Source organism: Juglans microcarpa x Juglans regia, chromosome 5S, assembly GCF_004785595.1.
Source record: "Juglans microcarpa x Juglans regia isolate MS1-56 chromosome 5S, Jm3101_v1.0, whole genome shotgun sequence".
Lineage (NCBI taxonomy): Eukaryota > Viridiplantae > Streptophyta > Magnoliopsida > Fagales > Juglandaceae > Juglans > Juglans microcarpa x Juglans regia.
This window is the reverse complement of record NC_054603.1, coordinates 15094360-15105644: the sequence shown is the minus strand read 5'-3', so window position 1 is coordinate 15105644 and position 11285 is coordinate 15094360. Positions and strand designations below refer to the sequence as shown.

The window sequence follows — 11285 nt, the reverse complement described above, 5'->3', positions numbered from 1 at the left end:
GTTCACAATAGGGTTTGCTCCATTATTTTTTTTAATTGAAATCCAAGCTTATGGATGCAATTCCCCCTTCCCTCAGCTTGCTGGGGGGGCTAGTAAAGACTACACTCCAGACTAAGTAGCAGATAACCACACTTCAGATAATACAAGAGATAAACATCAACCTGCACCTACAAATGGAAACTCTTCTCAACGTTTTCAAGATCGTGAACACCTGATGATCATTACTCAAGATATGACCAAAGATTACTTCTGCGATGCCAAGATAGCATTAAATACTTATGATGTATCTTTTATTTATGTAGTTTATCTTTCTGTAACAATAAGTATCCAGTAAATCAAACAGTTTGGAAATAGTTTGTATGTGTTAATACAATACATGTTTTAATTATCTTGACCAAAACATTATCCAATGAGTCTGTCATCATATTCATCTGCATGTTTACCATTTCTATAGGCATATATATCTCATTTAAATTGAATTGCATTATCATATAATTTGAATTGAAATCATATAGTAATATGTGATTAAAAATATATTTTGTTTTGGTACAATAACCAAAACAACTCTTCAAAAGATCCACACTTGCTGTCCCAGACTAAGGCTTGCTTCTTCCACATATATGTGCGCTATTGGCCAAGAAGAACATGGGTAGATCCTCACCTAAGCATCTGGATGTGGTGCTCTAAACAATCAAATGAGGCCAAATGGTCATAAATTGCTATGCAATGATTGCAGATGAGACATAACTTCTCTTCGAACTTGGTCTCTTTTTATTTTCCCAGTTGTTGTGAGTGGAAACGGTTTCTCCCATAAAATGAACATCTTGGGTATCTTGAACCTTTGGAAAAACAAAAGGAAACACTGAATAAAAAATCCATCTTAATAATACAGCATATACAAAAACCAATACATCTGTTGGATGCATACCCAGTTATATTCTTTTCTCTACAGTAGCGTAGAAGAATTTCAGTGGATAAGACTAGCCTTCCATTTTCTGCCGAATGTATAAAGCTTGTATCAGACCAAAGCCAATTTTCTGTCAACCGAATACAAGCAATAGCCATCTCTGTCAGTCTAGCATCAGGAATCCCAACAATGACAATGCCAATTATCCCAGGATGTTGTAACAGGATTGCCTCCACCTAGTCATAACCAAACACCTATACTTTTAGTAGCCACATATCAATTACAGTTTAAAAATTTTAAAGAAACGAAAGCCCTAGTGAATGTTATGACCCATTTTCTGCTTCTCTGATCACCATTTCATGGGAATGGGAAATGCAATATGTTAGCTTTATTATTTTTTAAATTACTCAACATTTCAGTAGAGTAAGGGTTAGAGAAAATATATTTGAAAGTCCACTTATTGACACACCAAACGCACCATCTGTGTAGAATCTTACTGCATTAGTTAGTATTAGTGTTTTGGCATTTCTTATAACTGTAATGGGTCCTACAGTAAGTAGTATGTTTGTACACCGACTTATAAGTACCAGAACTCATTAATTTAACTAATACCTCTTCGGGGTAAATGTTCTCCCCTCCACTCTTAATTTTACCATTTGCACGTCCAGTTAGCCATAAATTACCATTCTTGTCGATGGACCCAATGTCACCAGTGTCAAGCCAGATTTCATTAGTAGAATCAGATGCCACTGCTGGAATTTGACCCCAGTAACCAAGCATTACATGTGGACCTCTAGTTAAAATTCTTCCAACGTGAGAAGAGCCATCTGTACATATCTTTAATTCAACATGAGGTGCAGGCTTGCCAACACAAAAACCTTGTGTTTGGTGAACGGATGTATGTTTTGTTTCAGCAATAGTCTTAATGTGCTGGCTGGATGTTTCCATTCTTGGATCATGAAGGGTCATGAAGGTCAGCGAAGAGCATGTCTCTGACATTCCTTCAAAATTTTGAATAACAACATTACATATTGCAAAAACAAAAAACAAAATATTTTGGGATAGAAAGCACAGAAATGTCTATAAATTCGATAACCAACTGCAATAGTTATCTTACATTCATGCAGTTAAGAGCTAGCTTATGTTCTAAAGGTATCTAGTTAAGACAAGTTGACCAAAGTGCTGACACTTTGCAATTGACATAGGCAGACAGCTGGGCAAGATCTAACTCAGCTAGGTTGAAGTCAAGTTGATAAAACATTATTGACTTTGTTTAGCTTTAGGTTTTATATGAAAAAAATCTGTTTGCAAGCTCCCTTATTAAAATACCAAGTACACCACCAATGTGGGAGCATGCCACATCAGTTAGAATAAAAAATACTTATGATTTAACTTTTATTTGTATTCACTTGTTCACACAAGAAATTGACCCAGCTCATCGGCAAGGATAGAAGATTTAATTGTGACATTCTCATATGGAAATTTCATTAATCCATAGAGCATCATGCAGAAATGTTCAGAAGCCCAAGCTGATCTGGTGTGGGAAATTACTGCACATGGCAACTTAACTTGAACATGGCTCCATCAGCTAGTTAACAGGATGGATTACGAGCCAAGGACATGTTTACAGTAGGCTTTTCCTTTGCCAACTTTACATGCTAAAGCTTAGTATTTTTTTTTATTGGATATTTGTGCATACATCTACGTGGACTCAAATCCTGATCTGATCCACCAACCAGACTTAGGGCAGTGAAGGTGCCATGCATCTTGCCCAAAGGTCATTTTGAGCTTAATCATAAACTGATAGTAAGTATTAAAAGTAACCTGCCTGGTCATTGTGGGTACAAGAGTTAAATACAGAAAACATTAAGAGTGAAGATAAAATCATTGAAGTCAACTATTTGTTTACCAAGGAGAAGTTTTCATTTTAAAAGCTCTTCATTCTTTCTCCCTCAAGTATATGGCTGAAATTGAGATTGGCGATTGGAAGCCGCACTCACTTGAAGTTTCTTCCAAACATATGCTAAGATCTCAATAACTTTCCAGTAGAATTATCATATCAAAAGAATCGATGAACAAAGGGCCATAAGAGATACTAACCATAAGCTGTGAGAAGCTTAGCTCTTGGGAAGAATAAAGTGGCATCCTTGATAAGCTCAATTGACAGGCTTCCACCTCCATTTAATATCTTCTTCACAGTATCCTTCCCTTTCCAATTTTCCTTCTGCCTGGAAAATCCATCCAACATGATTAAAAGAACTAGCATACGACATGAAAACATTATGACATGGCAGAAGTATTAAATTTTCCGAATGAAATGAAAATTTGAATGAGAACATTATATAGATGATCTAGAAGGAGACAGAACTATCCATTAAAAAAATCGGAGGAGATACGAAGGAAAAGTAGTGAAACAAGGGGCTTGATTGTTGTGCAAATAGTTGGGAGATTGTTTGTCTCAAGTACTCTAAGTAGCAAAATTGACTGAACATTACATATTGAAGATTGCCAACAACTAATAATTCACATCTAGAGGGATGAATATTTTTCATTAACATATTCGGAAGAACAATAATTTAAAAGTAATCATCACAAGATCAATGGCCAAAGCTTTTTCCTCTTACCACAATAGTCCCAAAACCTCTAGTTAATTCTTCTATATGAGCTTCATATTCCCGAAACATTGGTGCCTAGTTGCAATATATATGGTGTGGTTTAACCAACCTCTAGGAGAAAACTAAAAACTAAATGAAAATAAAAACTCATGGCACACATAATATGGTTATAAACTCATTGAATTATGCGCCTAGAGTCACTTTAAATGGATTGACAAGCAATTAGAGTCCTTAGAGAAGTCAAAATCTTTGGAATGGAAGTTTTTCCTAACACTGAGTCTGCAATGACACATCCAAGGATTTTTGTGAGACCACGAGTTTGTCTTAAAAGCATCACCCGTTTGGACTGCACTTTGTATGTAAGCAACTGCAACATTTGTATTAATACCATATTTGGAAATAATTTTGTTCGAGGCTTCACTTGGGCTTATCTGCCTGATTCAGTTATACTCTACAGATCACCATCTCCAGACCTCCAAGCAACTACAACTCCATCTGACCCTAGCTGTCGTCCATGAGAAATCTTCAACTCTAAAGGGATGTTTGGAAATTATTTTCATCACATCACATCTCATCTCATCTCATCTCATCTCATCTCATCTCATCTCATTCCCAAACATAACTCAAACACAAATACTTTCAAACTAATCATTACAACTTTCCCAAACTTTCATACAAAAAATAAAAAATAATTCAACTTTTTCAAATCTCAAAATAAAAATTATATTAAAAAACTATATTCTAACAACATTTTAACTTTATAATATTTTTTATTCAACTTTTTCTCTCTCTTTTCTCAAAACCCAAAAATACTCAACTCAAACTATCTCACTACTCTACTGTTCACAAACCATCTTACTACTATTCATAAAATTCTCATCTTATCTCATTCCCCAAGCATCCCCATCTAGACTTGGCTACACATGTCATACCAAATTATCTCAAACATTCTTTAACATGTCCTGACATACTCCTTCCGCTACTTCATACTACACATTCTGTTTATCAAATTTGTTTGGGACACATGTAAAGTCTTGACTCTATTGTGATCGACAATGACCAAATGTTCCCTATGAAACTTGACCAAAGAAGCATGTTTAGATCCTCATGTACCAAGTTGGGTACCAAGATACTTTGACCTTAGGAGAAAATAAAAATAAAAAAATTGCTACATATTGAATGTGAATAACTCAAATACAACATTTGGCTCATAAATTTGAACTTTTTCAAAATAATTTGCTAATCTTAAAGCTAACACATGATGTTATTTGTATACAGGTTGCATAAACATTTGTCTTGCTAAAATCATATACTCATAAACCAATGTAGTACTGAATTAATTGAAATTGGAGACTAACATGTAATATATAACAAAAAACCCGTGCGAAGAACTTGGTCCCAGAAATGTCCCTAAATTATATTGTATAGTGTCATTTACCTAATTAAAGAAAGAAAATCAGCCATCATTGCAGGGACGGTTATTAGAGAAGTTACTCTGTGTTGCTCTATGGCTTCGAGGGCTGATTTAGGCTCAAACTTAGGTATTATGACATGGCAACCTCCAACCATTAGCATGGCCATGGCTGATGAGAGACCACCAATGTGGCACAGTGGCACTGTGTGCAAATAAACCTGCAAATCCCCAAACAACAGCAATTTGAAAGTCATACTGTATGAGATGAATAAGGCATACAAATCAACTTAGATGTAAAAATGTTTGGCCCTGCTAGATTTTGTATTTTTTTCCTTATAATATAGAAGTTGTATTAAACTCATTGCTGCAACAGCCAAAAACTAATCATCTTTTATTTATACAAAACGAATATGTGCACATGATCCTGAGGAAAACCGTACATCATCCTCATCGTAACCAACAATGGTGAGTTTTGCCAAGGATTGTACGATCAAGGCAGCATGGGTTAAGGTGACTCCCTTTGGCCTCCCACAGGTTCCTGTACATTACAGAACCATCAAATACAAACTACTAAAATCCATAACCTCCCACTTTTATTCACATTGAAGATTATATAGAATGCATATTTTCAGAAAACTTCACTAGGTATTGCATTGAGGTGATCCTGAAATAAAATAGCCTCAGCCGTAGAATTTATGCAGAGCAGGAAGTGTACATTCCATTCAAGTATTTTTTTCTTCCAAACCCTACTACCATAAGCATTCAATAACTGGTGTAGTCCTTCCAATCTCTCAAACTTCCAAACTGGCTGTGGCTACTATCAGCTCAAAACTATTTTGACAAGAAAAAATCTATTTACAAGCCCCACCACAGGCATTGAAGCCTACCACATCAGCTAACACAAAAAAGTAATATGTTTTAAAATTTTCTAACTTTTTTGGGTCTCAAAGTAAATAGTGTGTTCACAACACCAACTTGTAAGTGGTGTATCTAAGGTTCTAGTGATTCACAGTTCATGATGTTGTGCAGATTTCTTTATTTGTTCGACTAATAACTCATCAGATACCAACTTTAAGTACAGCTTTTGTCACTTGCTTCCAATTCCAAAACAATAAGGGTAGGCCAAATTAGTCAAGAAAATCATCTACAAATGACTCTTCTGAAAGTAATTCTCGAAAGATATATACTACTTAAACACAGCACTACCTATAGGATCCATTATGGTTAAAAAAAAGTTAAGAGCACCAATACTTTTTTATGTTTGCTGATAGAATGCTTCCACATCACTACTGCATTGGATGTGCCAACAACCAGGCTTAGAAATAATTTTTTTCTTCTCAAAAAGCAAATCATGCAAAATATGAAGCTGCAACTCCTGACAACTCTCATATACTGCTGTCTTAGAGACTTTCCTGGAAAAGTCTTCATAAATTTTTCTACTAACATGGAAATCTGCAGAGAAATTATATATAAATAAATAAATAGATAAAGATGATAAATGGAATGTATACCTGAAGTGAAGCAAATCACAACTGCACCCTCACTTGCCCAGCGGTAGTTCAATGGCAGAGACGTTACAGAATGCTTCTTGAGAATTTCAGTAGTTAATACTGGGGGGACATTAGAAAGAGGGAACTGAAACATTGTAAGAATAGTGGGTGAAATTGAAGTTGCAAAGGCCAGACCATGTCCAACGGAAACAAGAACACAAAAAAAAAAAAGAAAAAAAAAACATATACCATTCCATGTCTTCATGCAATCCGAAGAGGGAGAAGTGAAAGAAACATGCCACCTCAGGGAAGTTATGTCATTATTTTGGAAGTTTGAGTACCAGCTCTGACAGCTCTCATCAGTAACCAGTATAACTGGCTGCACAAGCAGCATCGCCGATCTTGCTTCATCAAAGCTCTGCTAGTTAAAATATACATAAGTACACATATATATGCCAAAAATTCTTAGGTAATCCTGCAGTTCAGATGATGTGGTATGTCTTGTACAGACATGCCATATATTTAAAACTTTTATTTAAACATCAATAAAAAATCTTATATGACATGAAATCCTATGATAGAATTGATGAGTATTACGTGGCTGTACTCTTACCTAATAATTACTCAACGTTCTCAAATCACAAAAAATGACGCTTAACGGTTAGAATTAAATGATAATGCTAAATGTCAGTTTTTGGTAGTTTGAGATTGTAATACGTCAGATTTAATAGTTTGATGTTCGCAATGTAAAACACAATAGTTTAAGGGTGCAAAGTGTATTTCTCATTATCTCTTTCTTTCAAGTAATGCTACTTTTAATTCTATATCTTTTCATTCTCACACTTTCATATGCCACATTTTTAGGCGGACTCGTATGACAACCGCTTAAATGACAGCAACTTAAAATGTACCACAATTATTTTCCGAGTAAGACTAATATATTATAAGATGAAAATATTTTCGGCTAAATTTGTTTCAGCTAAAGATATTTTATGAAAAGAAAGGTTAATGGAAAGTGTCCTTTTACTCATCATCCCTATGCCACACACCACACTTGATTTTTTATTTTTATTTTATTTTGTTCTTTCTAAACTAAAGGTATCGTTCTACTCATAATCTATACACCACACACTTGGTAATGGAAAAAATAAAAAAACAAATAATGTGCAGCGTGTGGTGTAAGGATGATGAGTAGAATTTTTCTAATGGAAAATGACTAGTGCATAGAAAGAAATGATGTGCATGAGGGGAAAAATGGCTTACTCCTCTTCCGAGAAGAAGCCATTTTATATCCCTTATATTACGCATTTTTTTCACCCAAGCAAAAAGTATATGTCATTTTTTTGCTCAAATGAAAAAGAAAGAACCGTTTGTTGAAAGAGTTTTATTATTGCAAATAATCTTAAAGATGGTCTTCATTGCAAATATGTTTTTTTTATTAGTAGTTGGATTTACCTATTTCAAGTTTGATCTACATTTGGGATGTGGATATGAAGATTTGGCATTGGATTTGTGTGGATTTAAATATTTGGGGTTTGGCTGCACATTGGATTGAAAAATTTGGCAGCCTGTTCGGCGGGGGCAGATGGATAGCAGCTTAAGACAAGGTCAAGGGTGGGGTGGTCATTTCCACCCTGCCTAGCGGGTAGCACCCCTAGGGAAAACAAACCGCTTTTGAGTTTAAAATAATCTTTTAGATGTACTGGCTGCTAGGGTGAAAACCGATGTCGTCAATGCCGTTCAGTCCAAAACCAATGCCACACCAAAGGCTTTTTGAGAGGTTCAAAACCAGCCAAATCGGCAGCCTCGGTGTCGGCATGAGTCGGTGCGGTTCGTTGGTCTGCCTTTAATGTCGCTGTGAAGGAGGAGGGGAGCGGCGGGTTCTGCCGTTGGTGGGAAGAAGCAAACCTATAGAGGGGAGAAGAAGAAGATGGGGGAAGAAGAAGAAGGTGGGGGGGCTTATTAATCCCAATTCGAAACGGCGCCCTCCATTTCACCTAATTTTTTGTATAAAAGTCATAACTAAAACGATGCCTAAGTGAAACGGCGTCGTTTTATATACATATAATATAAAATATATATATAATTGGCCGGTTTGTTCAGACTGAAACCGAACCGGCCGGCGTAGGTTTCTTTAATTTTATACTGTCGGCCAACCGGTTTTCTACCGGTTTCAGACTCCGGCAGCCGGTCTACTTCGGCCATGGTTGGTCCTGTCGATTTCTATACAGCCCGACTGGCTGCTATTCTTCTCCTCAGTTCTCCCTATCACTCTATATACACAACCCCCAAGAATGTGCGCTACTTGGAGGGAGAAGGCAAGGAGCTAGCTTCTCCCTCCTACCCCCCCTCTTTTTCTCCTCCTCTTCACTAGTCTCCTATCTCTCTTTCCTTCTTTCCTTACCTTCCATCACCATGCCTATTTTTATGTCCAACATCATTTTCGGTCATGGTAGTCTAGATCTATCACCGCTAACAGATTAACATTCCACATCTCTACGGCTCTACTACATTAGAATCTCCTCCCTTCAATCTACCAAAAAACACCCGTAGATCCCTATTTATTTAGCATGTGGGACTCACTCTCCTCAAATCAACCTGCATCCCGTGCTCACTTTTTTTTTTAATTACCTTATCCAAGCAGGGACAAGGTGCAGGATGGGTGGCTACCCGGCCGTATAGGGCGGATAGCACCCTTATTTGGGATCTCAAACCAAACCACAACTTGGTCATTTTAGTTTCTTTAAAATGGTAAAGAGAAAAGATAGAAATAAACATAATAAATAAATAAACAATATCAACGAAATGGTGCTCACCCATCGGTAATTCAGAGGAGCAGCTATTCCTCCAACAAACGCAATGGCAAGTAACCACTCCAAGTACAAATCACTGTAACAAATAAAAATTCATCACCATTGATTGATTCTCTTGCAATTTTGTCTCTATGACAATCCAATCAACTAAAATTAAAAGAACAATAAGAAAAGGTAGGATTTCAACAAAACGTCCCAAAATCTTAGTTACAGGGCATTCATATAAGGAATAGGATTTACTCTGTTAGCATAAATTTTAGTACAAAATAGTTTGATTTTTCTTAAAAATACAATGATCAAAATATCTCATATTTATCCTATAACGAGAAGATTCTGTTATTTCAAGTACCATCTAAACATTATGAAAAAACACGAAATTCATGAAAATTTCATAATTGTCTGAATTCCAGGACCGAAAGCAAGAGACGGAAGACAAATATATAAAATGGGAAATTAAAATGGGATGCTTAGCATTTTTTTTTCGAAAAACATGGAATTTGATAGCTAACATAAAAAATATATATATATATATATATATATATATATATTTGAAAGAAATATACAGAAATTGCACGCTTTAAAATTGTAAGCGTTAGTAGTATAACTTTTTTTATATATATATGGTGAAAACCTGTTCAAAGCAGAGATGGCGACAACGTCACCGGCGCCGATGCCAAGTTCCAGCAGCCCAAAAGCCAGACACAAAACGTCCTCCACAAATTGTTCACCTGTCTTTCTTCGGTCCCCGCTGATCGTTACCACTGCATTACGCCGCACGGTCGCCAGCCGTCGTAGGCATTGGCAAATGTGTCCCCCCGAGTAATTAGCCATCTTGTGTCTGCGAGCCTCTTTGTCTCTCTGTTTGTCTGTGAGGTTACTGAAGAGAGTGCTGAGAACTCTGCATACTGTGTCCACAATCCATTCATTAGTTAGTACCAGTGCCAACCTATGTTAAACAAGAATTAAGCAGACAGGTCCGTGGTCGAAGCATCCATGCAAATCACGTATATGAAATGGCTTTGAAAAAGGGTAGGTGCAGGAGCAGGATTGAAGAATTGCAAACCCAAAGAAGGACGAAGAGGTTTTATTTTTTCATGTTTTATGAACATTAATGGTGCTTTTCTTTATCATATCATTCCTTTTGTTATTTGAATAAGTGCTACATTGGTCACTTGTGCCTATTTAGACACAATATTACATTTTATCACTATAATTTTTTAAATTTTTATATAAAATATAATAAATAATTTAATTTTTTTAAATTTTAAAATAATAACTATATTAAAAAATAATATTTTTAAAATATTTTATTTAATTTTTAGTTAACTTATCTCATTTCAATTCATTATTTAAACCGTAACTTAGTGTATAACTCTAGATGGGTCATTTCTCATTGACTGTCAATGGCCAAAGGAGCACTGTTCTTGGCCATAGTCAGAATGTCCATTTCTACTCTCTCTCTCCTTTGGCCAAAGGAGTACTGTTTTATTTCCTCATCATTCATGGATTTAATAAAGATTTGCCCATTTCAGAAGAAAGAAAGGGGAAGATTTTACTGGTAGTTGCAAAAGATAGTAGTAGCAAGGAGTAAGTACTTATTTGTAGTTTATTACCAGAATGTCGGAGGTTGCTTGGACCAAAACAATTTAAAAAGTACTACACTAACCTGCCCATTTTGGTTGGCTAAAGGCTCTGAATATGACTCCAACGAACTATTTAGACTTGCAGTTGGGGAAGTTGAGATACAAAAATGCTTGCATGGGAAGGTAAGCTCCAACTGATAGCTAGTTCCACCTCTTTCTGCTGGATGTTCCTTCCTCTGAAGCTTGCCAGGGTTTTGAAACGGGGAGGAAGATCGGGAGCCAGATTATTTATGGGGGGGGGGGGGGGGGGGGGCGGGACTGCGTGATATCAATCTTATAAAATTTTATCTTCGATGTTTGGTCCAGAATCAACCAACCTTGTACTTCTACGGCTCTCTCTCTCTCTCTAAAAATGGGACAAGACTCGCGATCTTCACATGCAGACTTGCCTTTGGGGCTTGGT

At 36.2% G+C, this 11285-nt stretch overlaps 1 protein-coding gene across 5 annotated transcripts; it reads right to left on the bottom strand.

Moving 5' to 3' along the window:
* Window positions 1–465: 465 nt before the first annotated feature.
* LOC121267564 (2-succinylbenzoate--CoA ligase, chloroplastic/peroxisomal-like) lies at window positions 466–11285 on the bottom strand. Of its 5 annotated transcripts, none has more exons than XM_041171478.1 (11): window positions 10906–11285; window positions 9871–10105; window positions 9243–9315; window positions 6676–6844; window positions 6448–6546; window positions 5377–5474; window positions 4961–5154; window positions 3008–3135; window positions 1520–1908; window positions 929–1143; window positions 466–839 (listed from the first exon to the last, which is right to left on the bottom strand). In XM_041171478.1, the coding sequence occupies exons 2-11, from the start codon at window positions 10068–10070 to the stop codon at window positions 710–712; spliced, it is 1695 nt and encodes a 564-aa protein (XP_041027412.1). In that variant the 5' UTR covers window positions 10071–10105; window positions 10906–11285; the 3' UTR covers window positions 466–709. The 5 variants fall into 5 exon arrangements, with proteins under 5 accessions (XP_041027412.1, XP_041027411.1, XP_041027413.1 ...); XM_041171477.1 differs by having other exon boundaries at window positions 9871–10144; window positions 10906–11284; XM_041171479.1 differs by lacking the exon at window positions 10906–11285 and adding an exon at window positions 8271–8334 and having other exon boundaries at window positions 9871–9937.